At 38.7% G+C, this 24,039-nt stretch overlaps 1 protein-coding gene across 1 annotated transcript; it reads left to right on the top strand.

Annotated features, from left to right (window-relative positions):
* Positions 1-821: 821 nt before the first annotated feature.
* On the top strand, positions 822-23,001 carry DENND6A (DENN domain containing 6A). The gene is given in 21 exon segments (XM_050312947.1): positions 822-900; positions 903-1,132; positions 3,666-3,704; positions 3,799-3,841; positions 6,942-7,054; positions 7,995-8,075; positions 8,456-8,561; positions 9,637-9,716; positions 11,137-11,199; positions 11,848-11,903; positions 12,232-12,354; positions 12,529-12,624; positions 14,433-14,527; positions 16,314-16,379; positions 16,470-16,534; positions 17,172-17,261; positions 18,482-18,535; positions 18,622-18,731; positions 19,025-19,127; positions 20,596-20,670; positions 21,146-23,001. Coding segments are annotated over 21 exon segments (1,899 nt in total). The 3' UTR covers positions 21,278-23,001.
* Positions 23,002-24,039: the final 1,038 nt, after the last annotated feature.

The raw sequence follows: 24,039 nt of genomic DNA on the forward strand, positions 1-24,039 counted from the left end.
TGGGTCTTAAGGAAACAGTGCATCTAAAGAGTCATAAATTTTAAGTATGTATAGATGTGGTATCTCAGTTTTAATATTTGCAACTCCTATCCGGAAAAAAACCCAGCCTGTAGTGATTCAGGCAAGCAGCCCATCTGCATTTACTGCTGCCGAGGCTGTGCTAGTAGCAGTCAACCAGAAGTCTAGTATGAATAATTAAATAACAATACGAGTTACAGGTCAGGAGGGGGGGAGTGTTTTTGTTTAATAAAGTAGCTGCTTAGCACTTTTAACTCTTAAAAATGTTTCCTAATTAAATGTAAATGGGAGATGGGCGGTGCCAAAGGAGTATTTGAAAGCTCTTACATTATTAAATAAAGAGCTTGGATTTTGGCTAAGGCGCTAAAAGAGGTTTTAAGAGATTTGGATGCTTTTTTTATTTATCCCAATTTCCTGTGAGGGCGAAGTTGTTCAGCCATCAGCCTGTGGGATATTTCCACCTGACTTCTGAATGGTGCTCAGCGTTGTGTAGGATGAGATGCAGCTGTGCTTGTTAATGCCTTAGCGACCACCTCGTCCCGAGCCAGAGGCTGCCACTGACCTGCCGAGGAGGAATAGGAAACTGGGATCGTGTCCCTGCCTTCAGCTGCCTGCAGAGCTGCCCCACAGCATTAAGTAGCAATAAAGTAGCTACTTTATTAAGCAAAAACATTGTATCGGGGGTTGCAGTGTCTCAAGCCGCTCTGAAGCCGCGCAACCCGCCCGGTGCCCGCTCGGAGCGGCCGGGCCGGTCCGCTGGGGGGCGCTCCGGCCCTACCACCCCCCCCCCGCTCCCCACAGGAATGGTTCGGCCGCCCCTCGGTGCCCGCTTGGCCCCTCCCACTCCGGGCGGCTGCGGGGGGGTGGTGGGCGGTGCGGAGCGGTCACGTGTGCGCGCGGCGGGGCCGGGGTCGGGGCCATGTCGCGGCGGGAGCGGGGCCCGGACACCGACCCGGGGCTGGGCGGCGCCGGGGCGGCCGCGGAGGATGCGGAGCCGGCGGAGCCGGAGAGTCCCGAGCAGTGCCTGTCGCTGCTGCCCTGGGACCGCTTCTCGGCCTGGCTGCACTGCGTCTGTGTGGTGGGCTTCGACCTGGAGCTGGGGCAGGCCGTGGAGGTACGTGCGGGGCTCCGCGGCGGGCGGTGTTGGCGGCGGGGCCCCGCCGGAATCGGGCGCTTCCTCTGGCCCCGGGGTTGCACAGGAGCAGGAAAAGCTTGATGGAAACGTGATTGTGCGGAGCCCCAGAGCGGGGAGCGCCCTGGGGAACCGGCCCGGCTGTCCCGGGTGAGGCGGGTTGTGCTCGGCAGCTCTTCCCACTGTGCCGGTTGTCCTGGCAGCGGGCCCTTGGGAATGGTTCTCATCGCCTGCCAGCATTTGTGTTAAGTGCATCATCGGCTTCCTTTACATGCCATGGACGCTGGTTTCCACGGCGTCTAGGTGTTACCGATGTTTAAAGTGTGACGGTAACGGGAATGCCAGTGGTCTTCACAATTAGCAGCGTTCGTAGGGTCGTTGGGGAGCATGAACAGGGTCCCTGCACGTTTGAATCGTTTTCCGTGAGCTCGAGCTGGGTCCGGCCCGGGGCAGTGACTCCCAGCTGTGCCCTCTGTGCAACAGGCAGAGACAGCTGGGACGCTGCTTTGGGAATGCACGGGGAGCACAGGGAGAGGCAGCTGTGGCACTGCTTTGGGAATACACGGGGAGCCCACAGCGCTGGAAAATAAACCGGACAGAAGAATTATCGTTCACATCGGTTTCACATCCTGTTTCGGCCAGTTCACCATGTGATTTAGTAGCAAGCTCTTGGCTGTGCAGGGAAAGTGTCTTTTCCTTTCTTTCAGTCCTCTTAAAGGGCTGTTGGCATAAACTCATGGCAGAGGTGGCCTAAAATTCAGCCAAGCCAGCTATTGTAATATGTCAAATACATAACTGATACACATTGCTGGCTGTATGAGAAATGCAAATAAACCCCCAGCATACTGTGCTGACTGTCTGAGCTCTGTTCCCTTGCTGTTCTAAGGTGGTGGTAGCAACAAAGGCTGTTTCTGCATGACCTGTGACTTGGGCAGGTGATGTGCTTGGTGGCTGAGGCAAGCACAGCCTCTGGCCTGGCTGCAGACTTAACAGTCCCCTTAATTTGACTGCATGCATAAAATGAAATTTAAAGTGTCTACATAACTAAGGCCTATATTTTGTTTATTTTTTTTCCAGTATGTAGCTGCAGGAAGAATAACTAGCTTTCAGTTTAGGTTGGAATTCTGGAAAAATACACCAGCTAGTGAGGAAAAGGAGTATGAATTCAAGTCTGGTCTGTATGCCAGTCTTCTGACTAGACTAGGTCATTTCAGCATCATTCAGCTGCTGAAGGAGTTACATTTGGTGAACTGCTTAGCATAAGATATTAAAGGAAAATATTAAGAGGTGGAAAGAAGATGGTGATAAGTTTGCAATGTACAGAATGCAGGTGTTCCACTCATATGTCTGCTTTCAACTTTAGTTGCATGAATAATGTTTTGTGGCTGAACATTGTTGGACAGGAGAGACTGAGGGGAAAAAATTGCATTGGAGGCTTTATGACCAGGGGACAGAAACCTGCTTAGTCAGAGACCAGCCAGAGGGTGTATTTGTTGTTTTCTATGGAGCAGGATAGTGCTATAGTATCAGGAGATAAATTTACTTACATTTTGTAGAACAAGATTAAATGAGATAAGTGGCTGTTGGTGGTATGGTAATATGAGGACTCTACACTAAGCTACCATTCCTGCATTGAACTGCTCTTGGAATAGTTCCCATCTCTGGAAGCCCTGAAACCTCCTTTGAAACATAATCTTTGAATTTATGTTACATTTCAATTGCTTACAAGCTAGCCACTCATTTCAGTAGTTTTGGGGTGGGTTTGTTTTTTGGTTTGTTTTTTTTTTTTTTTGAGGAACTTCTTAGCTGAAATTTAAGTATCTCAGGTTTGTCCTCTTTCCTGTATGTTCTTTTCTCACTTACTTGCATAATCACTGATTTTGTACATCCTTTTTTTTTTTTTTTTTAAACAATGGTGCTTCTGTTTCCTTCATTGTGTTGCATCATTTTTGATTTCTGTGTTGTAAAAACTTATTACATGATTTATTTTTTTTTCCGTAACTACAAAAGCTGTGACTTTGAGTGTAGTCCTTGACCTTGCACAGTTCCCAGCTGTCATCTGGGGCCAATGACATCCTGCAAGAGTTAGTATTACTATAGGAGGTGTTTTGTGATTGTATTTTGATTACTCCAACCTAACTTTTCCATTACAACAGATTGCAGACAATAATATGTGTTGGCTTTTTGTGGAATCATCCACTGCATTTTGCATGTGCAAGTTAAATCTAAAAGATGTCATCATGCTCTCCTCTGAGACCTCTTGTACCAAAAATTTCAAGTACTTTGAATTTTTAAATGCATGTGCATGGTCTTTAGCTGACATCCAAAATACCTTGTAAAGATGGGTGATCAGTTAAAAGCATATAAAATTAGGAATAGAGACATAATATCAATAGCTTACAATTGAAAGTATTCTAAGGCAGGTATTTGAGTGTTGTATTGTAAAGATATTTAGTAGAAACATACTGCTTATACTCAGTTGATTTTCAAATAAAATAAATCTTTTTTCCTGTAGGTAATATATCCTCCACATTCCAAACTCACAGATAAAGAGGTAAGTCATGGCTGCTGTAAAAGTATATAATTTGGTTTGAGTTTAGTAATTTCAGGAAATATAACAGCTCTCTTTTCTTTTCCCCACCCTTTAGAAAACCAATATTTGCTATTTGTCTTTTCCAGATTCTAATTCGGGTAAGTGCTTCCTTCACACTGTGTCATCTCTTGTTGGACTAAGCTGTGCTAAAAGAGATAACGTTTGAAAATATGTATTCTGGGCTTTAGATCAAATACTGATTTATAGATCTTAATATTACAATACAGGGATGTTGCAGCCAAGGTTAAATATAAAGCTGTAACTGCATTGCAGTAAGGTCTGAGGATTCTTCAGCGTTTATGTAAGTGAAATATCAAAAATGTCAATGTGTAAGACCTTCTGGATGACACACTTGCAGACATTTCAGAATACCTGGCAAGTAAAGAATGAACATCTTAACATCACTTTTAAAATAAAATAATAATATTGTCACTGTAGGGAGGAGAGTAGACACAGAATTTGAAGGATTTAAAAAAGCAGTTGGAAGGATATGGAACCCTCTTCTCATAAAGGACTAAGTGTATGTTTTCTAAGTTCATAACAGTGAAAACTGACTTTTAAATTCAAAAGCCATAGAAAGAACAGTTGTGAAGGGAAAACCTGGGCTATTTTGTATCTTCTCCATTCTTGCTGCTTGTGTTGCTGTGTGTGGTCCTGCTTGCTAAATTATTGCATAATCTTCTGCTTCAGCTGCCAGAGAGAAATTAGGGGCATGTGCCTGATGGGTTGGACCACCTGCAAAAAGATATGGCAGAAATGCAGACTCTTCCTTTCCTGTTGATTTCTATACAAAGTTAAAACCTGCAGTAACAGCCTTGTGCCTGTAACTGCTCTCACTGTGCCTGGGGATGCTCTGCAGCAGAACAGCTCTGGTGTCACAGGGGGTGGTGCAGCTGTGGGTGCTTTTAATGTGTGTGAGCTCTCTCCTATGTAACTTTACAAAAAAAGAATGTAGTGAAGTTGTTTTAGGCTCAATAGGTATATGTAAGGAGAGTTTACTTTCAGCAGGAAAAAATCCCACTTTTTTGCCTTTTTTAATGTCCCTATTAAGAACTGTAGGTTCTTGATCATTCTTGATGGACTGAAGTTTCAAATGAGGTAGAGGGATTACCTGAATGAAACCTGCCTTCCACAAATGAGCTGGAAGTGTATCCATCTGGTAGGATTTATTTTTTCGTTGTAGGCCTTAACATAAAAGGAAAAGCTTTATGTAATATAGCAGTGAAGGAAGTTATTAGCTCGCAGCTAAATTTGAGGTCAGCCTTCCTTAAGTTTTCATTGCTCAAAAGGTTAATTAAACTTTTTTCTTTTACAGCTACAAAGAGATATTATTCCTGTACTTATGGCTATGAGCTTAGGGGTGGAAATTGATTTAATCAGCTACCAGATCATAACACTTTTTGTGGTTTTGAGCTAAGTTTCCCAGTACAGTTATCTTTTGCCTTCCCTGCATGGATAGTTGAAGGAAGAACAGACATTTGCCAGTCTTTGCTGGAAGAGCTTGTTAAATAGGAAGACATCATATCCTGAATGATATTTCAACATATTAATGATTAAGAGTAATTTACTTTTAGATTTTCTGTGTATAGGTTTTTATAATAGTTTGAGGGTTTTATTCTTTGCTATGGATGAGGGGAACTAGCTTTGAAAACTTGAAGCAAATATTTAATACTGTGTTACTGGCATGTGCTGTGCTTTTTCCTGTTATCACTGAATCCACATTGCTGAGCACTTGCTTTCATTACCTGTTTGAATTGGATGGTTGTCCCATCGTACCATGTTTTGTTACTTTTGCTTTGTCTTGGCCCACTGAGAGTTTCCAGGGGCTTCAGGGGGTTCTGAGCCTCAGCCCTGGGTGCTCTGAGCGTGTCAGTGTTCAATCTGCACAGCTGGTGACTGATGGAGGACTGTCACACCATGTACGGGGCTCAAGGAGAAGATGAAATCGAGCTTTTATGTTGATGAACAGTTCCCTGGAGAATGGGGCTCTGCCTTTACTGTTCAGTCAGTTTGCACTGGCTGGGCTAAGACAGGACAGCTGAGAGGAGCTCAGATCATCAGTGGTGAGGTCATTTTTTTCCTGGAGGTCTTTGCAAGTTATATCCCAAACCTGTAAGAGCAGAGCACCAAAGAAGAAGTTATATTCAATATGGAGAAGCAAATGTCCTTTGCCAGGAAGAAAACTAGAAACTTGCTGCTATTAACAGTAGCTATAAGTTTAATAATATATTGATTTTTTTGTAGTGATTTACATGAACACCTACACTGTTACAGTGAAGATGGCCTTCAGCTGATTGTGTTCATGTTAATACCACTGTGTTCCAAAAAGACTTTTTTTACAGTCCCTTGCCAGATAGAGTAATACACCTCTATGTCCTTCAGGTTCTGGCAGTCCCCTTACCACTATTCCTGTGAGCATTCTCTTCAGCTTGCACAGCTTCTGCCTGAACTGAAGATTTTTTGGAGCTTCTCCATTTACAATGGAGAGAACACAGCCACCAGAGTATCAGTGATGGTGATTGTGCAGTTCCTGTGACCCACCTGGAAAAAGCTTCTTTGATATGTGATACAAACTTAGCCCCATTTTATTTTCAGACTGCAAATAATCCATGTACTTTTTTACATTTCTTTAAGAAATTAAATTTGGTAGAAATTAAGGGAAACTTCACTCCTTGGGGTTATTACTGGGAAGTCATACTGAAGTTTCACTTGGTTTTCAGCAATTAGCTTTGCAACTTCCAAAGTGATGAGCCCTAGACCTGCACATGGATTTGCAGGAGATCAGCATAATGCACTCTGTGGTGTGAGTAATGCATGAACTGTTTGATATCCAAAAAAAGTCAAAGCACAGCCATTCAGCAGAGAAGTGACATGTGCTTAAGATGATTGAAACTCTACAGGCAGACCAAGGAAATGGCTAATAACAGTAGGAGAACAGCCATTAGTTGAGCTGTTTAAGGACATGAGAGTCCCTGTGAGGCAGTGCCTTCTTTTGTGCTTGTTGCAGACAGAATATTTATTGTTGCCAAACATGCCAGCCAAACTGTTCACTTCTAAAAGTATGAATATGTAAATGGTCACAATAGCAGTGCAAGGTAAATGAAGAGAAACTGCTACCTCATTGGCTGTAAACAGGTTCTGATGTTAAAGAAGGCTCAGACTCAGAATAATGTTTTTGCTTCTCTCTTCCCCATGTAGGTTGTCTTGGGGACACACAGTTTTGTTTTAGATTTCGACGGTCTCCTGGAAGGAAAGTCTCATTGTGTTGTTTTCTGGACCAATTGGATAGAGATCTGCCAGTTTACTTAAAGGTTGGAAATAAAAAATGAAGTTAATTTCTTTTGGGTGATGTTAACTTATGGGTCATCACCTTTAATGCTTGAAAAGCAAAATCTCTGAGCTGGAAGTCCTGAAAGTCAAAACTCAGAATATTTGTTGTAGGATGTTAGTATAGTTATCATCATCATAATGTTTAATTGACTGTTCTTTAAGTTTTACTCCTATGGATTTTGGACTGCAAGGAGATAAATTGAAGACTAGACCTATTTCATTATTGATTAGAAACCTGTAGATCAAACATTACTGTTGTGGAAATCTGAAGTGCTTTATAACTTCATTAAAAAAAAAAATCCAACAAATTTGAGCTGTCGTTCAAGATTGGAGCAGTTACCTAAAAGAGGTAGTGGCCAAAAAGTTGTTCTCATCATATTCATAAGGAATATTGAGGCCTTTAGTCTAATTCTCAAACTGATCTGTTCATGAGTCAAATACTTTAATTCCTGTTTGTAGGAAGGAGTAAACTGGTGTTTTATCTTTGAAGTGTGAATGTGCTCCCTTGATATTTCAGGAATGTTTAATAAACTAATACATTGAAAGACTAGGTTATATCTTTTCAAGTCAGGGCTTTGAGGTTTTTAACTACTAAAATCTTTTTAGTACTGCTTTGCAGAATTATAAATGTTGATTTATTCTTCAGGAAGTTATTTCTATTTTTGTTTCATGGTGTGTCAGGGGAATGTAGATATAAAAATAGTAAAGCCAGAAAGCACAGCTGTTTTCATGCACTGGTGTTTTCTCTTTGAAGTACTTACTAAAAAAATAATGCCAATAATCAGAGTAAACCTCCTAGTGTATTGTGTCTAATCAACTTTGGAGCTTGCAGGGAAATATGCTTTTAAACTGTAAATTGAATGCTTCAGAAAGCAGGAGAGTATCAGGTGGTTGCATTGTATTCTTTCCTTTCTCTTGCAGAAGGATTCAGCATATTACTATGGCTACGTGTATTTCAGACAAGTTCGGGACAAGTCATTGAAAAGGGGCTATTTCCAGAAGGTAATTCTAATTCTTTTAGGAAAATACTCATTTGCAAATGTAATTATTTTTCAGTGACCCCAGAGGAACTGGAAAGGTATCTTGCTTCCTCAACTAGTTGTTGGTTTATAGTAAATTGGTCTAATTTCACATCAGCTCTGCAGTGTTCCAGCTCCACTGTCAGAACAGATCGTTTTCTCTGTGTGTTGAAAAAAACAAAAAGCTGGTAACTTTGGGGAGTTGTTTGATTGCAGTTGCCTGTGGTCCAAATTGTGGTTGTCTTGCTTGTGTGGGAAAAGTCACACTTGACGTCCTCTGAGGGTAACCAGCAAAGCTGCAGTGGAACTGAGGGAAAACATTAACTTGAAATCCTATTTTTGTTTTGTTCCTCTTTACTGCAGTCTCTGGTCCTCATCAGCAAGCTGCCTTATGTCCATCTGTTCCGCACCATGCTGAAGCAAATAGCACCAGAGTATTTTGAAAAAAGTGAAGCTTTCCTGGAAGCAGGTAGTGGTCCTGTGCTGTTCTGGAGGAGCTCTTACACTGTCACATCCTTTCTCTAGAGAAATAACAAACAACACTATCATGCTGTAGCTCGTGGCTTTGTCTTCTTGCAGGGTAGAGGACTGAAATTTTAACAAACTAGCTTGATTTCTAGATCATTGAACAGAGCTAATCCAATTTTGGATCCTCTGTTGGGGAATTGAAGGTCCCTCCTAAAACACATCTAAGGCTGTGTGTGTTTCAGGACCAGCTGTTGAGCACAAGTAGCTGATGCCAATCCTTAGTTTGTTCTTTTCACAAACTGAGTCCTTTGGAGCAGTCTGACAACTTTTGCTAAGCACCTGTACAAATGTCATCTTGCTTGAGGCTTTTTTTGTGTGTGATTTGTTTGTTTGTTTTTTGACCAAATGGAAAAAGCAACAGAGCAGCACTGATAGCAGGTGCCTCAGCCTTACTGCAGAGCTGTAAGAGCCAGAGAGGGCCAAGTGGAAAAGTTATTTGCTCTTTCCCTGGGAGTGCTGTGTTCTTTGTACAGTGTTCATGTCTTTGTGCTTTCACTGGGCAGCAGTTTGTGGAAGCCATGAAGGAGTTGTATTTTTTAATCTTCTGTTTTCTTGACAGGTTGTATTATGAGCAAAATAAGCTCTGCAGAAAATACTAGATTTAGGAATTATATTCAGAATAGTTTACAAGTTAATGCTGAAAAACCTTCTATGCAAGTTAGAAACTAGCTTTTCCCTTTACTGCTTGTGTTCATCTGCTCTGCAATAGCTAATACACAGAAATGGGTGTGTTCTAAGTTTCCCAATATGTACTTTCCTGGTTTCTCATGTAACATTTCTTCAACCAGTTGCAAGTCTCATTGCTACAAAAGAAATGAAAGACTAGAGGATACTGTTTTCTTGAAATGAAAAAAGCATGTCTGAAAGGCTGTGAAACTTGTTTATGTGATCAAGATACAAGTAGAACTGCTGTGGACTATTAGCACTAATGTAAAACTGCAGTGTGCACAAAGGTGGCTTATGTTCATGGGTTATACATTATATAAACGGTTATAAATACTTGTTTTTTCTTTCAGTTTGTAGCGATGTTGATCGTTGGCCACCACCAGTTCCGGGGAAAGTTCTGCAGCTGCCCATCATGGGTGTTATCATGAAGGTAAATACTCCCCCTGTGCTTCTCTGAGGGTGTTTTCCCCACCTTTTACTGTCCAGGTCCTGTTGAACTGTGCCTTGCTTTCAGTGTCTCAAGCTTCCAAACAGGAATAGATGTTTATGGCACTCGAGGTCTGGGAGATCTTGATTAAGTGCATTGACTGGGGGGAGGAGGGAAGGATCTTTTATCGTACTTCTGTTAATATTTAATTTTTGTAGATATTAAAAGGCAGTGTTTCAATACAACTACTAATTGTTAGTGTCTATATTATCCCCCTGGAATTTCCATTCTAGGAGATTTTAGTGCTAATTATATTTGTCAGATCAACCATAAAATAGCACTTGAAAATACTGAGAATTAAATTCCAGTCAAGCAAATTAAATATATTGATGAAAATCATTCTTATTCTTGAAGTTTCACAAGTAAAAATCTTTTTTGGCCCACGCACCAGCAATTAATTTCTTGTGCTGTTGATAATTTTCAATGAAAGGGAAATATGTCTGAAGAAGGCTATTAAAAGAATTGTATCTAGTGGTAGAGTTTAAATGGTGGTTAAGGGCTGGGCCTCTGGGAGCCATGGTGTCTTCATATGAAATGCAGTTAAGTGGATTTGATGGAATTGGAGGTTACAGCCAGAAGCACATTCTGAGCAGGTACTCTAAAGTTTATGGCAAGATGTGTGTGCATCACTGGGGAGAGGAAGGAGAAGTTTCTGAGGCTGTTCTGAAAACACAGGTTTGATAAAGCAGTTGTGGGTGCTGGATGATGATGAGTGTCAGATGTGTTTTGTTTGGATATTGCCTGCATTTACCTCAGACATTTACCTCTTACCCATGAGAGCTGACATTGCATTCCTAAACTGAATGAAGTCATATTTACTGTCCAGTGATATGTCCCTGTTTTATTACACTGCTTGAACAGTTTTAATTGTTGTGTACAAATTACATCCATATGTGCACATCAGCTTCCAGTATGATGAAATCTGTAGTACTCAAGACTTACAAATGCAAACTGAGGTCAGAAAAATATACTAATGTTGAGACTACTTGGATTCTGCCTCACTCCCACGAGGATGTTTGATGTTTTAGGAGAAGGTTTTTCTCTAAAAACAATTTTGTGCCATCTTAAAACCTCGTGACCTTATTTCAGACCATTCTTTTCAACATTTAAAGGTATTTTTATTGAAATTACAATAATAGTTGTGACTAATGTTACCAAGAGTTTTTCTTAACTGGAGTATTATTTGCATATTCTGGTATTCAGTTTTCAATGGGAAATTCTGTAGGTGGAAGTTCTGTAGAGTAAATAAGCATCATACTGTAGTATATCCTCTTTAAATGTTACAACTTGTCTCGAAGTCAGCATTTTAAGTGTCTGCTGAATCTGATACAAGGGAAAATAAATCTTTGTTTTTCTTTCCAAGTTGCGGATCCCAACATATCGTGACAAGCCCGGAACAACACCGATAGTACAGAACATGCACCAGGTAGAGATGAGATACTGATATTGTACATAACCCCAGAGAAAGCTGAAGAGCTGCTTTCCTTCTTTTACTTTAAACTTGCTCAGAAAAGATTGGTAGCAAGTCATCATATATTTGATAACATTGAAATCCACAATCTTTGAAACTTTGAATGGAGGAGTCAAGAGTTGGATTCTTCATAGAAAAGATATTCTAACCCAGTTACCCCAAGTGGGAAAGGATGTCCAGGTCCTGGAAGAGGGTAGTTGGCTGACAAAATTAGTAATTTGATCACCCTTTTAATGTTTGGGGGGTTTTTTTTGAGGATTAAAACAATGAAGGATCTTTAGCCACAGAAAATCGTTATAAAACAAATGCATCTGTGCCTTCGTGTGCTGTGTAACTGGTGTTTGAAACAGCTTCAGTATTTTATATCTTTTCTGGACTGCAAGTTACATGCCCATAAGTGTGGTTTGTGTGTGTCTTAAGTGACTGCTTTTAGCACACAAAAATAGTTACTTGTGGAGATAGTGTAGTATGTACTCAGTAGTAGAGTAGTGTAAATAATTAGGATATATACCATGTGGTGTCTGTAAGCATTTAAGGGAAACCATTTCATTTAATACCTAGGTATTCTGATGACTAAAAAACAAGCATTGCGATGTCTTTTAGGCAGATGCTCAGATCTCCATGGCTTTGCCGACTGTTCATGAAGTGGATCTTTTCAGGTAGGAGCTTGGACTGATTGATTCTTAGCTATGAATTCCCTCAAGCCAAAGATTTTTGGTGGTTCCTTAACACATATCTCATGGCTATAAACAATATATCAGTATTGGTTTTAATGTTCTTTTTCTGTAAAGTTGGCTAGAACACAGTTTGGACATTTTGCAGGCTGAAACTGCAGTAAATAAGCAAATTCGTTAAATGTTCCATTTTATGGAAGTATTTTGTTAATATTAAATACTATTGCAAACTTCATTTCTATCCACTTCTTAACTGGAAGAAATAGATCTCTCATTATGTCAAGTGTATTAAAATACCTCCATCTGGTTTTAGGTGTTTCTGCCCGGTGTTCTTTCACATTCAGATGCTTTGGGAGCTGGTGCTGCTGGGAGAACCACTTGTTGTGATGGCACCATCGCCATCAGAATCTTCAGAAACTGTGTTGGCCCTTGTTAGGTAAGTGCAGTGGAGCTTCCAAGTAACGACTGAGTGAGTCGTGTGAGACTCCAGCCAAGCAGACCTCTATTTGCTCAGTGCAATAAAGCATTGCAAATCTGAGATTTGCTTCTCTTTTTCATGAAATTTTGCACTGAGTACATACCAGCAGCTTATCCTCTTTCTCCCTTGCAGCTGCATTTCCCCCCTGAAGTACTGCAGTGATTTCAGGCCGTACTTCACCATTCACGACAGTGAATTCAAAGAATACACGACCCGCACACAGGCTCCGTAAGTGAATCAAAGGCTGTGGTGAAGATGTTGCTCAAAGCCACTCTTAACTGTAAATTTGTGTTAAAACACTGCTTGACTCTTCTTAACTTCTATCATTAATTATGTTTAGACTTCCTTTCTTAATAAGATTTATCTTGCAGAGTGCAGTAATTACCTGATTTAAGTTTTCGCTGCAGTTAGGTAGGGCAAAGAAGTTATACACAATGCTGTAATTAAACTACCCTTGGGCTTCATGAGATATTTGTCTACAGAATAAGTAAAAGTGCAAATATGAAAACAATAAAAGTTTTTACTTCTCTGTAAGGGTTTGTTTGCGGAACACCAGCTCCAGAGTATCTCTTTGAGAAATTTGGATATTTGTTTTCATCTTTAATCAACTGCTAATCAAAGTGACTTGTAGAATTCAACATCCATATGGCTGTTTTGTAAAGTTAATTCAGTTTGTGTCCTAGTTGAGACAATTTAAAAATTAAATATTTCTTCACCAAATTTGTTATAATAATACTGTAAATAATTCAGAGATTATTTTTAAGAGTGGGAATGTCCAAAACCACTGATGTTTGGAACTGCTTTAAGAACACATTTTCCTCTTTATTTTTTTTAAATCCTGCTGTTACTGTGAGAATGTACACCTGCAATATTTCTTATTATTTGTTATTGAGATGTAGCTTGATTTGGCAATGGAGTGCATGTGTTAGATTCACTGATCTTTTTGTAGATAAATTTCTTCTACTGTCAGAACAGGCAGAGGTTGTTGGTTTGAATTTTTTGTTTGTTTTTTTTTACTGGACTTCTCCTCTAAAAGGGTGCATTACCAGAGACAGAGCAGTGGAAAAACACATAAACACAGGCAATATGTTTCAGATGGTGTTCCATGGGAATGGTTAAGCAGTATGTAATTTAGCTTCTAAAAATAATTCCAGGAAGAATTTGGTTAAACTTCAGTAACCCATGTTTCAAAATTGCATCCGCTCCTCTGTAGCAAAACAGAAAGGTTGGTCACTCTGTGTGTTAGTATTTGAAATGGAACTGGAATTGCTCTGGCTTTCTTATGGAGAACAAAAATTTGGATAGGTGGGAAATATTTTTTTAAGCAGTGGCTCTAAGAAGGGGAAGAATTCAGATGATGCAGATTCTGTGTATTTTATTACCTTTAGTGAGGGGTGAGCAGGAGTCTGTTTTTCATCTTGATGTTTTGATTTATTGTGCCTTTTCAGAAACTACTTTAGTGGTTTAAAATCAGAATTGGTTCTGGTAAATATGACAAATTAGGGCTCCTAAAAGTGATCCAAGTAGCTTACCAAGTCTTACTATTACATTACCAGTAGCACTGGAAAAAAGATTCCTCATGATTTTCTACTAGTTTACATTGACCCAGAGAATTATTATTCTAGTGTATGTAAATGAAGGCCTTACTTGACTTTAACTCCTGATCTCTTGGCTTCCAGTTAGTAAAAGAATGTCCATTGGTCCAGACTAACTCTGCGTGAAACTTGCATTTTAGTTCCCACAAAATAGGCATGAGAACATTTATATCAAATGAGTTTAAGGGGGTTATAGAGACAGCAAAAAACCAAAGTCAATTCAAATGAGTGGGGAAAACTGTATTATATTTGGAATAAAATGTTTTGAGGTGAATGTACTTGGACAAAAGGACTCAGAAGAAGTGATTTTTCTGGGCAATATTGAGTCAGTGACAAGCAAGAAAAGAGACTCATACAATTTGATGCTGCTCTTGACTTTTTGTATTCATTAAGGCAGAAGCTCTTGCTGTCATATTTTAAACACTGTCCTTCCTTTTCTAGGCCCTCTGTCATTCTAGGGGTGACAAATCCTTTTTTTGCTAAAACACTTCAGCACTGGCCTCACATTATCCGAATTGGAGATATTAAACTTCCAGGTAAAGTATAAATATCTTCTCCAATCCTGTGCAACAGGATCTAACTAGGGGCTTATTTATTTGCAAACATATGTAAATTAGTTTCATTAATTTAGCTTAATACTAACTAAATTGTCATGGGTGTAAATCTGTCAAGTGCAATTAGACTCTTGAGTGCTCTGTCTTTTCAAATCTCATATATTAAATGCAAAAGGTGGTGATACTCATTAGTAATAATGTTTTACTTTTCACATAGTCCTGATTTTGTCTCTCTACCAATAAGGTATTAAAATAAGTGCCATCATTTATTACTGATGTTAATTTTATTATGAGGAGAATATAATCAATCAGTCACAGCCAGCACAGAACATAAGACCCATGTGAAAACTAAGTTTGAATGTTACAGTAAAATAAAAAGTTGTTTGTTGGCAGTGTTTTGATAATATATTTCTAATCTGGCAATATTCCAGTAATTATTAATTGTTCAGGTTGGATAATTTCTTTACATGATTGAATAGAATTTTCATTTACTCTTTTGGTAACATCAGTTGCCAACCTGTAGTAAAATACTGCACTATTCTGTTTATTGTATGAAATCCCTGGAACTATCTGTCTGCTGTGACACATAAATATGCAGTTAAGATAAAACACCATAAAATTAATTTTTGTCAAATAACTTGAATTTGATTTCTGAATACAACAAATTAATTAAGGATTACATGCTGGGTTCAATATAATTAGGCAAGTTTTGCTTTACTTTAAAATATCGTGCCTGTCCATGGTCAGAATGCCTGTAGGGGTTTGTTGAGGGTGTCAGGAGGAGTTATTTAGCTATTGTGCAGTTCAGGTTTCGAAAATAGAATCTCAATTAAACAATTAAACTCTGCAAAACCTTATACAGAGGTTACCTTCAAATTTGATATACAGTTTCAAGTATGAAATTCTAAAGTTTTGGTGCAGCTATGGGAAGTGCTTAGTCAGGAACTTGTAGAGATGTATCTGTCTGATCTGGCTTTAAAAATTTATATTTTATTTCTTTAGGGACAAAGAGAGGGTTTCTGATTATTTTTTGTTTTTTTTTTTTCTTTTCTCCCCACTCTGCAGTTTCAATAGCAATTTATATTGTTATCTACTTCTGAAGTCGAGCATCCAAATAGATTTAAGAGAAGGTTCTGCTGAGGCTGCAGGACTGATAACAGGATTTAGGGTCTTCTGGCTGGAGAAGGAGAAATTAAAAAAACCACAGCAAAAGCCTTTACTTTGGCCTATGGCAAAGGAAATATAAATTCATTTTTACAACATTTAATCCCTGGCAACTGATTTAATTTCTTGTATTATACAATTTTTAGTTTCACTAAGGTGCAAAAGGTTTGTTCCCAAAAGTATTTACATTAAGGGGAACAAAGGAAGATGGAATAAAAATATGAAAATAATGAAATGATAATTCACTTCTGTATATCAGTGAGTTTATTTGGCTCCTGGGTTCAGGTCATGTTTTGGGGTTTTTTGGGTTTGGTTGGTTTTTGGTTGGGGTTTTTTGTTGCTGTTATTTTCAACAAGGAACACTTACATAAAGTGAAAAGCCTCCATGCTCTTATTCATGTGTTTGCTGGATGTTTCTGGATATACATTTGGATTCTTGTCAATGTTTCTCATGGTCCTTCCAATATTAGATAGTCTACTAAACGAAAGTACCCATTTCTAAAAGTCAGTGCCATGTGTAGCCCATCAGCTGTAGTATCTACTAATAAAGATGGAGATTTCAAGCAGGAGATTTCAAGCAAGGGGTCTCTGTATGTTTTGGCAGGTGAAATTCCAAAGCAGGTGAAAGTGAAAAAACTGAAGAACCTAAAAACTTTGGACTCCAAACCTGGTAACAACCTCAGAATTAAATTCCCAGTATCTTAACTTTAAAAAGCATACCCCGTTCCTCCTTTGGCTATGTGCTGCTTTTTTTCCTCAGGTGTTTATACCTCCTACAAGCCATACTTGAACAAAGATGAAGAAATCGTTAAACAGTTGCAAAAGGTAATACTGTAAATCTCTTGTCAATGGTAACTGGGTTGTGTGTTTTGTGTACTGTTGTACAGTGTTTTCATTTCCGGAAGCGCTTTGTGTAACTGAAATGAAGTTGGAGTTTGGTTCCTTTGCCCCAGTTTGTAACAGAATAGATGGATATGCACCCTCATTGTAGAAGGGCTGCTGCCTTGTTAGCAGCTTCTATAACAATATGAATGTTAGGACTCAAAAGGTTAGATAATAATTTAGAGAGTTGAAGGGATTGATCAGTTCATCTGCTTTGGGTTTTCCACCCTCTGCCAGCCCCCTCCACCTCTCATCTCTTTGGTCTAGAAATCTCATGCATGAGGTGTGTAAGAATCAGAGTTTCCAAGTTTTAACTGCTTTGCAAATACGTGTTTATAGCAACTTTTCTGTCCTTCAATTTCTTTACATGAAAAATTAAAAAAATCAACAATTGAAAAAAGGAGTACAAAAGGATTTGAAACTTTTAATTTCCTTTCTTGGTTCAGGGTGGGAGGCTCCACGTGTGGGATTATGGCAAATGAATACAGAAACACTAGAATAAGTATTCATAAAAAAGAAACCCACCACAACTGCCTACGTGTTTTGGAGTAACAGACTGTGATTTTTCTTGTTTTTTAAGGGAGTACAACAGAAACGTCCGACAGAAGCACAGAGTGTGATACTTCGGCGCTATTTTTTGGAATTGACAGAAAGTTTCATTATTCCATTAGTGAGTTCTTAGAGTAATGGGGTTTTTACATAGGTAATATTGAATAGCTTTTCTGGTGTTACCCTGACTGAATAAGTCCAGTAACTATGCAGTAACTAGCAGTGAATCCCTGGGGTCAATGCTGGGTCCAGTACTGCTCAACATCCTTCATTAGTGAACTGGACAGTGCGGCACTGTGTACCCTCAGAACATGTTTTGTGAATGACCTGAACGTTTCATCATTTTACAGCAGGCATGATGAGGTCCAGTTTCTGTTTGGAAGAATTGGGATATCCCTAAAGACTTATTTGTCCTTGGGTGTTCAAGATTAGAGGAGCTTTTCTTTAAAATTCATCTCTGTCTCCTGTTCTTTTGAGACTGAGTGGACATGTAGTGTGAATCTAAAACCTTTCCCTGGCTTCCTCCCTGCATCTTGTCAATTCAGGTGAGGAACATAGAGCATGTTCTGTCATCAATCTTAGTTTACAGGGTGAGATCACCCTTCACATTCTCTGCAACAGGAAAAGTATGTGGAGAGGTGTCCTTTGTTCCTTCAAAAGAGACTTGTCATGATGTTATCAAAACTGATCATGTTCACAGATCAAAATGTATGGCCGTGTGCTTACAAACACTTTGAAATGATCATCAGTTTGTACAGATCTGCCTGTGTGAGCTGGTGAGGCAGAGCTGCCTCCTGTTACAGCCGATGCTTCGGCAGTGGCCCCTCTCCCTGTGGGTTGGGCACGTTGAGGCTCTGGCCATGCCTGTGCCAAGCCTTGCTACAGCAGAGATGCCCACAGCATCTGTGGGTTAGGTCTATAGCTTATGCTTGTATGAGAGACCCTGAAAATCACTTCCAAACACTTGATACAAACTGGGATTACTCTTTGGAATAACCCATAACATGAAGGGATACCTGGGCACTGTCACCAAAGAAAAGAGAGATTATTTACTTGTGGCTGAAGTTCAGGATATAGATATTCCATGTACATGTTTGCTTCCTGTCCTCCTTTGCCTCATGTCCTTCTTGAACCTTGCTGACATAAAGTCGGAGTTGAGAAATGCAACCAGTGTTAGATAAGCTCCTCTTGTCTTCTTATGTGGTGAATATGCACAACCCCACCCTGTACCAATACTCAGCAGAGAAAATGCTGTGGTCACAAGGAATAAGTAAACACACACGTGGACTGTGTATCTTTAATACTGGTTATGCAAACAACCTTTCCTTTTCCTTTCCCCAGGAACGTTATGTGGCAAGCCTAATGCCTCTGCAGAAATGCATATCACCGTGGAAGGTAAGGAAATGCCTTTTGAATGAGCTGGAAATTGGTGATTAGAGAAAAGTTATGGTATGAGAAATTATTTTTTTTCCTTTCCATAGAGTCCACCACAGCTGAGGCAGTTTAGCCAAGAAGACTTCATGAAGACACTGGAAAAAGCAGGACCACAGCTTACCTCGGGTTTAAAAGGAGACTGGATAGGACTTTACAGGTCATTTCTTTCAGCAGCATAAAAAATTATATAAATGAAAATAGATCAGTAATATGAATGCTCTTTTCCTGAGCAAGCTTGGGATTAGTATTGGTTTTAATAAGACCTTCTTTTAGAATGTATGCTTTAATAGGAATTGATAGTGCTTTAATACTTTACTCACTTAAATGTGTTTCTCTGTAACCTGTTAATGGTTTTCTAAATGTAATTACTTCAAATTTGATGATGTAGAAAACAGTGTTACGAAATTGTACTTAAAATCTAAATTGTGTTTTGCTTCGGTGTTTTACCAGGCATTTTTTGAAATCACCAAATTTCGATGGTTGGTTTAGGAGCCGGCAGAAAGAAATGACGCAGAAGTTGGAGGCCCTTCATTTAGAAGCACTCTGTAATGAGGTTAGAAAAATGTGTGCTTATGATTATGTTTATCATCTTTTAATTAAAACATATTCTCTCACAAGTCAGTTTTACTCCTGTTTTCTTAGGCTGAACATGAAGATGTTGACAGTTTAGTCTAGCAAAACATGATCTTGTTCACCAAGGACAAGGTAGAACTAACACAGCAAGAGAGAATAATATGAAATACAGTTCACTTGTTACAATAACTGTCATTGTATTTTAGTACTTTTCTGTTTTGTTGTGTATTTTAAAATTGAATACACCCCACCCCCCAAAAAAAATAAAAAAGCTTTTTCCTCTTATTTGATAATATCTTGTTCAGCTTCTGTCCTTGGCATCTCACTTGATGAGACTCTTTCAGTTGTGATACAGTTTGTAGCTTTGAAGGTATAAAATCAGTGAATACCACAGAAAGTTGGCAACCAATTAGATATGGTTAATAAATAAGCCTAAAACTGATCCATAGTAATTGGAAGGTGAGAAATTAAATCTTTTTGTTGATTCATAACAAAATCCCAAATAAATGTTTCTACGTTGTAAGATCCGTTCTTTAACTAAGAAGCTGAAGTGGTATCAGTATAATTTGAGTTGAAACAACTGCTAAAGAAATGAATTGCAAGAGGAGAAGGCATTGTACAGCTAGAGAGAGAATAGGAAGAACAAAAAAAAAAGTAAGGCTATGCCACAGCTTGTAAACAAACAAAAAAAAATTGCTCTGATTATTTTGGAAAAGCCATTTGTTTGTATCCCTTGCCCTGTCAATTCCCAGACAGTACATTGGAGCAAACCCAAACAGATTGTTCAAATAGAGCAGCCCAAACAATATGCAGGGTAATAGCTAGGTCAGTTATATAACTTAGGTTCTATCAATTTATACTCGACACTACCTTCATCAAAGAAAAGGAAATGTGTCACAAATTTATTACTGATTCTGCTCCTCGTTGCCTTTTCTTTTGATCCAAGTGTTAACATCTTTCGCTACATGAGCAAATATCTGTAACAGGTGAATAGTAAAGGGATAGGGGAACAGAACTTCCAAAAGAAAACTTACTTGATTATAAATTATATCTTACTAGTTATTGACTGCAATCTCCTTTAATGCCCTGCCTTGCACTACTTTAGTATTTCATTGTGCTGGCAGATCTGATTTGGTAATCATTCACTGCTATTTTGCATTGTAGATGCTCTTTTTCAAACTAAGCCTGTTGGGCAAGATTTTTTTTTTCCTTTAATTTATTTGTATTGTGTTCATGTGCAAGTTTGCTGTTAGTTATAAGTACTGGGCAAACATTCAAATAAAGCAGATTTTGCAAGTCACAGTAAAGAGAGGACATGAGTAAAATGAGTTTAGCAAATGGCATGGGAATAAAGAGACTTATTCTAAACAGTAGGTGTAAATTAATACTACTTTTGAAATTACATATGTTGCCATAAATATTTCAATGCTTAATTTTTATTATTTTAGAACTTGGTTTTTTGGAGTCAGAAGCACACTGAAGTAGAAACGGTGGATCTTGTCTTGAAGTTAAAAAATAAACTGGTAAGTAACTGAATTGAACATGACTTAACTACATAGAAGCATTATATAGTTGTTTTTGCAAGGACTGAAATGAAAATATTCATCATGATCTAGGCAGCTTAAGGAATCAGTCATTCAGTTTTTTAAGAGGAAAAACAGTTAACTTTTGAGCCATGCCTGAAAAGTTAATTGGCTCCCCAACATCATCCAGCCATGTTGGAATCATTGTATTGCTGGTAATTAAAACTAATTGGAACTCTGTGACTGATCTGAATCCTCAGGGAGGAAGAAGTCCAAAAAACAAGCAAATTTGTGGTTTTTTTCTTGAAAGTCAAAATCAGTGTTGCTCACACTGTTGTGTGGTTGTTGAGGAAGCCTTCTGTTGTCCAAAGCAAAGGAAGAATCCGTTTGCCAGATTTTCTAATGTATCACTTTGATATGTCTTAAGGTGAAGTTGCATTTCTAGTAGAAATCATGTTTTCTGGTACCTTTGCAGTTGCAGGCTGACAGAGAGCGTCTTCCTGTGAAAACAGACACGCTGAAGAAGCTGCAGACACACATCAATGACATCATATTAGCACTTCCAGATGACTTGCAGGACATCTTGCTCAAAACTGGCACAACATGATTTCTGCTGGGCTTTTTTGATGCAGAAAACCAAAAGGCAAGTAGTCTTACAGAAGACAGTGGCTTACCACATTTGGAGCACAGCTCTAAACAGTACATTAACACTACAATGGACTGCACTAATAGTATAGCCCATTTTACTATTTTCACTGTTTTTTCCATTTAAATACCAATGCAACTAAAGGGATTCCTGTGTCTAATAATGTTTGAAATAAGTGCTCTTAAAGAATAATCTGTGGGCATGTGAAGCTGTACCACAGTATAGGACCACAGTGCAGTGCTGGCATTGCAGAATGTTTTTCCATTGGTGCTGCTATACCCAATCCTGTTAACTCAGGGGTGAGCAATATTGATCCTGTTGATGTAGTATCTGATTATTCTTTCTTTCTTTTTTTCCTTTTAGTTTTTATCTAGTGATAACTCCAACTGACATGTGATTGGCCAGAATACCTTATAGTTGAGGTATTTTACTGGTAAATCACTGCTTTTGAAACTGTTTCAGGAACTACTGAAATAATCGGATTGGTTCTTAACTTTCTTCCTTTCTCCTTCTTACCATCTTTCCAAAATGACATTCATTTAGCATCTTGAGAGAAGAGAAGGCAGCTGAAAAAAATTTCCTGAAGGGAAGTCTCTTCTATTTAATTTCAGTTAATTAGGGTGCTCTTACATGCCTTAAATAAAGTAATTGTATGCTAACTCATGGTTTTAAACTGCTGACATCCCAGATTTCAAGTGGATCGCTTGTGTAAATGTAAGCATGCAGCGTTCATCACAGGAATTAAACACAGGGGTGTTCTAATGAGGATTTTAAAATGGGTGGTTTCAGTAGAGTTGGCTGATACACGGTCTGACTGAGTGGAGATCATAACAGTTCAGCTCCTTTTCTAACTTTTAACTTTACTGGTTACACCAGTTGGGTATTTGAGGAGGTGGAGGGGCTGGAGTGAGAAGATGTTGCTTCAGCTGAGAAAAGCCTCTGGACAGGTCAGACTGTGGCAAGAAACAATTGTAGCATGAAATTATTCTCAGTATATGCATACAGCAGACATGCATAAAGAGTAATTTCCTCTTGTATATTAAGCAGCAAGAATGTGATGTTTATCTTCTTGAACAAGTTTCAGTGGTATAGAATTGCTCAGCTGCTCCACATGCAGTGTTGTACTTTGGCCGGTTTCAAGTAGAATAAACATAATATTATAGTGTACACACAGCATATACTTTTATATGACAAATGGATCACAGTTGTAAAAAAAACCACTCTGATTTTAAGTGCTTGGATAGAATTTTTAAAAACTTATGACATAATCCTGCTATAAGAATATGCTTTTGTATAACAAATATTTCATATCATCTTTCTAAAAATGTCTTATTTAGATATAAAGTGTCACAACGGTATTTTTATGAAAATAATGTATTTTAGTACTGTTATGTTTTGTATACAATTAATCATGACCAAAAGTTTAATGTATCTATTATGCTATTTAAACTATACCACTTCAGCATTAATTGCTAACTTGCAAATTTATTTTGCACAACCTGATGAATAGCATTTCTCATTCAGAAATTATTAAGTGGCCATTCATACCCTAAATTATCTTAAATATTTAACCTGGAGCACTGTGTACTTTCTTGGAACCATGTAAACTGGTAACAACTATGATAACTATCACATGACTGCAAATACGTATTTTTTTAAAGGAAAATAAAAGAGTTTGATTTTTATTTTTTTTTCTTTCAAACTTATGTGACTTAGATGGTGGGTGTGTTTGGGTTGGTTGGTTTTTCTCCTCTCCTGTGTAAGCAAAACTGTTCAGCTTGCAGAGACTGCTGCTGTACCCCTGAGGTGACCAGAAATATGTGGTGTGATGGAGCAGTGGTGTGGTTTGATTCTGCATCAGGGTTGGAACATGGCAGAGCTGCAGCATCCTCAAGAAAGCAAATGCAGGCACAGGCTGCCAAGCAAAATTTATCCACTCTTCAATCTGTTTCCTGTTCACATCTAAGAGGCCCTGGAGAGAACATGGCAGTGGGAAGTAGACTGCAAGCAAAGCTCAATTCAGGTTTCTTCACTGAAGTTGGTATTGGTTTCTCCCTGAATAACTAGATGCTTACACAGAATTAGCCTCTTGTTCAAAAGAAAGACATAAAATACTTATTTTGGTAACTTTGCCTCAGTCTTCACCTGGCTTTAAAAAGAAAACCTACAAAACATATTTATATATATATATATGTATGTATATACAGAATACCTGGATGATTAGAAAGGGTCCTAGCATAGAGGTAGCAGCTGTTCAGTAAAGAAATGCTAAAGATCAGCGTCCCCAGCTAGGTCAGAGAAAGAAGCTGGGCTGCCTCAGTGTAACAGGAGGGTAAACGGGGTGTGCATAATAAGCTTTGGGACTTCTCAAATGTCTTCTAAACAATGTGAAAAGAATGCCAAGCACTAAAACATCAGGTAAAGTGCAGTCAAATACAGTAAAAATGCAGCCAGCCCTTCAACAATATTAACATCCACGATCTGAATAGAGGACAGTGAACCAAAAGTCTGTTGTAAATGATAGTTCTGTATGGTTATACAGAGCAGCCACTTTTGTTCATGTTGAAACGCTGGTTATCACAATCACTTCTAAAGCAAATGTTTGTTAGATTGTCCCTCAACAACTGAAATAGTGAAAGGGATCTATTAATAACCCAGATACAGTAAGAGTAGGCCAACTTGGAGGTCTGGAAAGTAACTATTCTCAGCCAAGTTCAGGGAAG

Source organism: Myiozetetes cayanensis, unplaced genomic scaffold (genome assembly GCF_022539395.1).
Source record: "Myiozetetes cayanensis isolate MyiCay16 unplaced genomic scaffold, myiCay2020 scf18, whole genome shotgun sequence".
Taxonomy (NCBI): domain Eukaryota; kingdom Metazoa; phylum Chordata; class Aves; order Passeriformes; family Tyrannidae; genus Myiozetetes; species Myiozetetes cayanensis.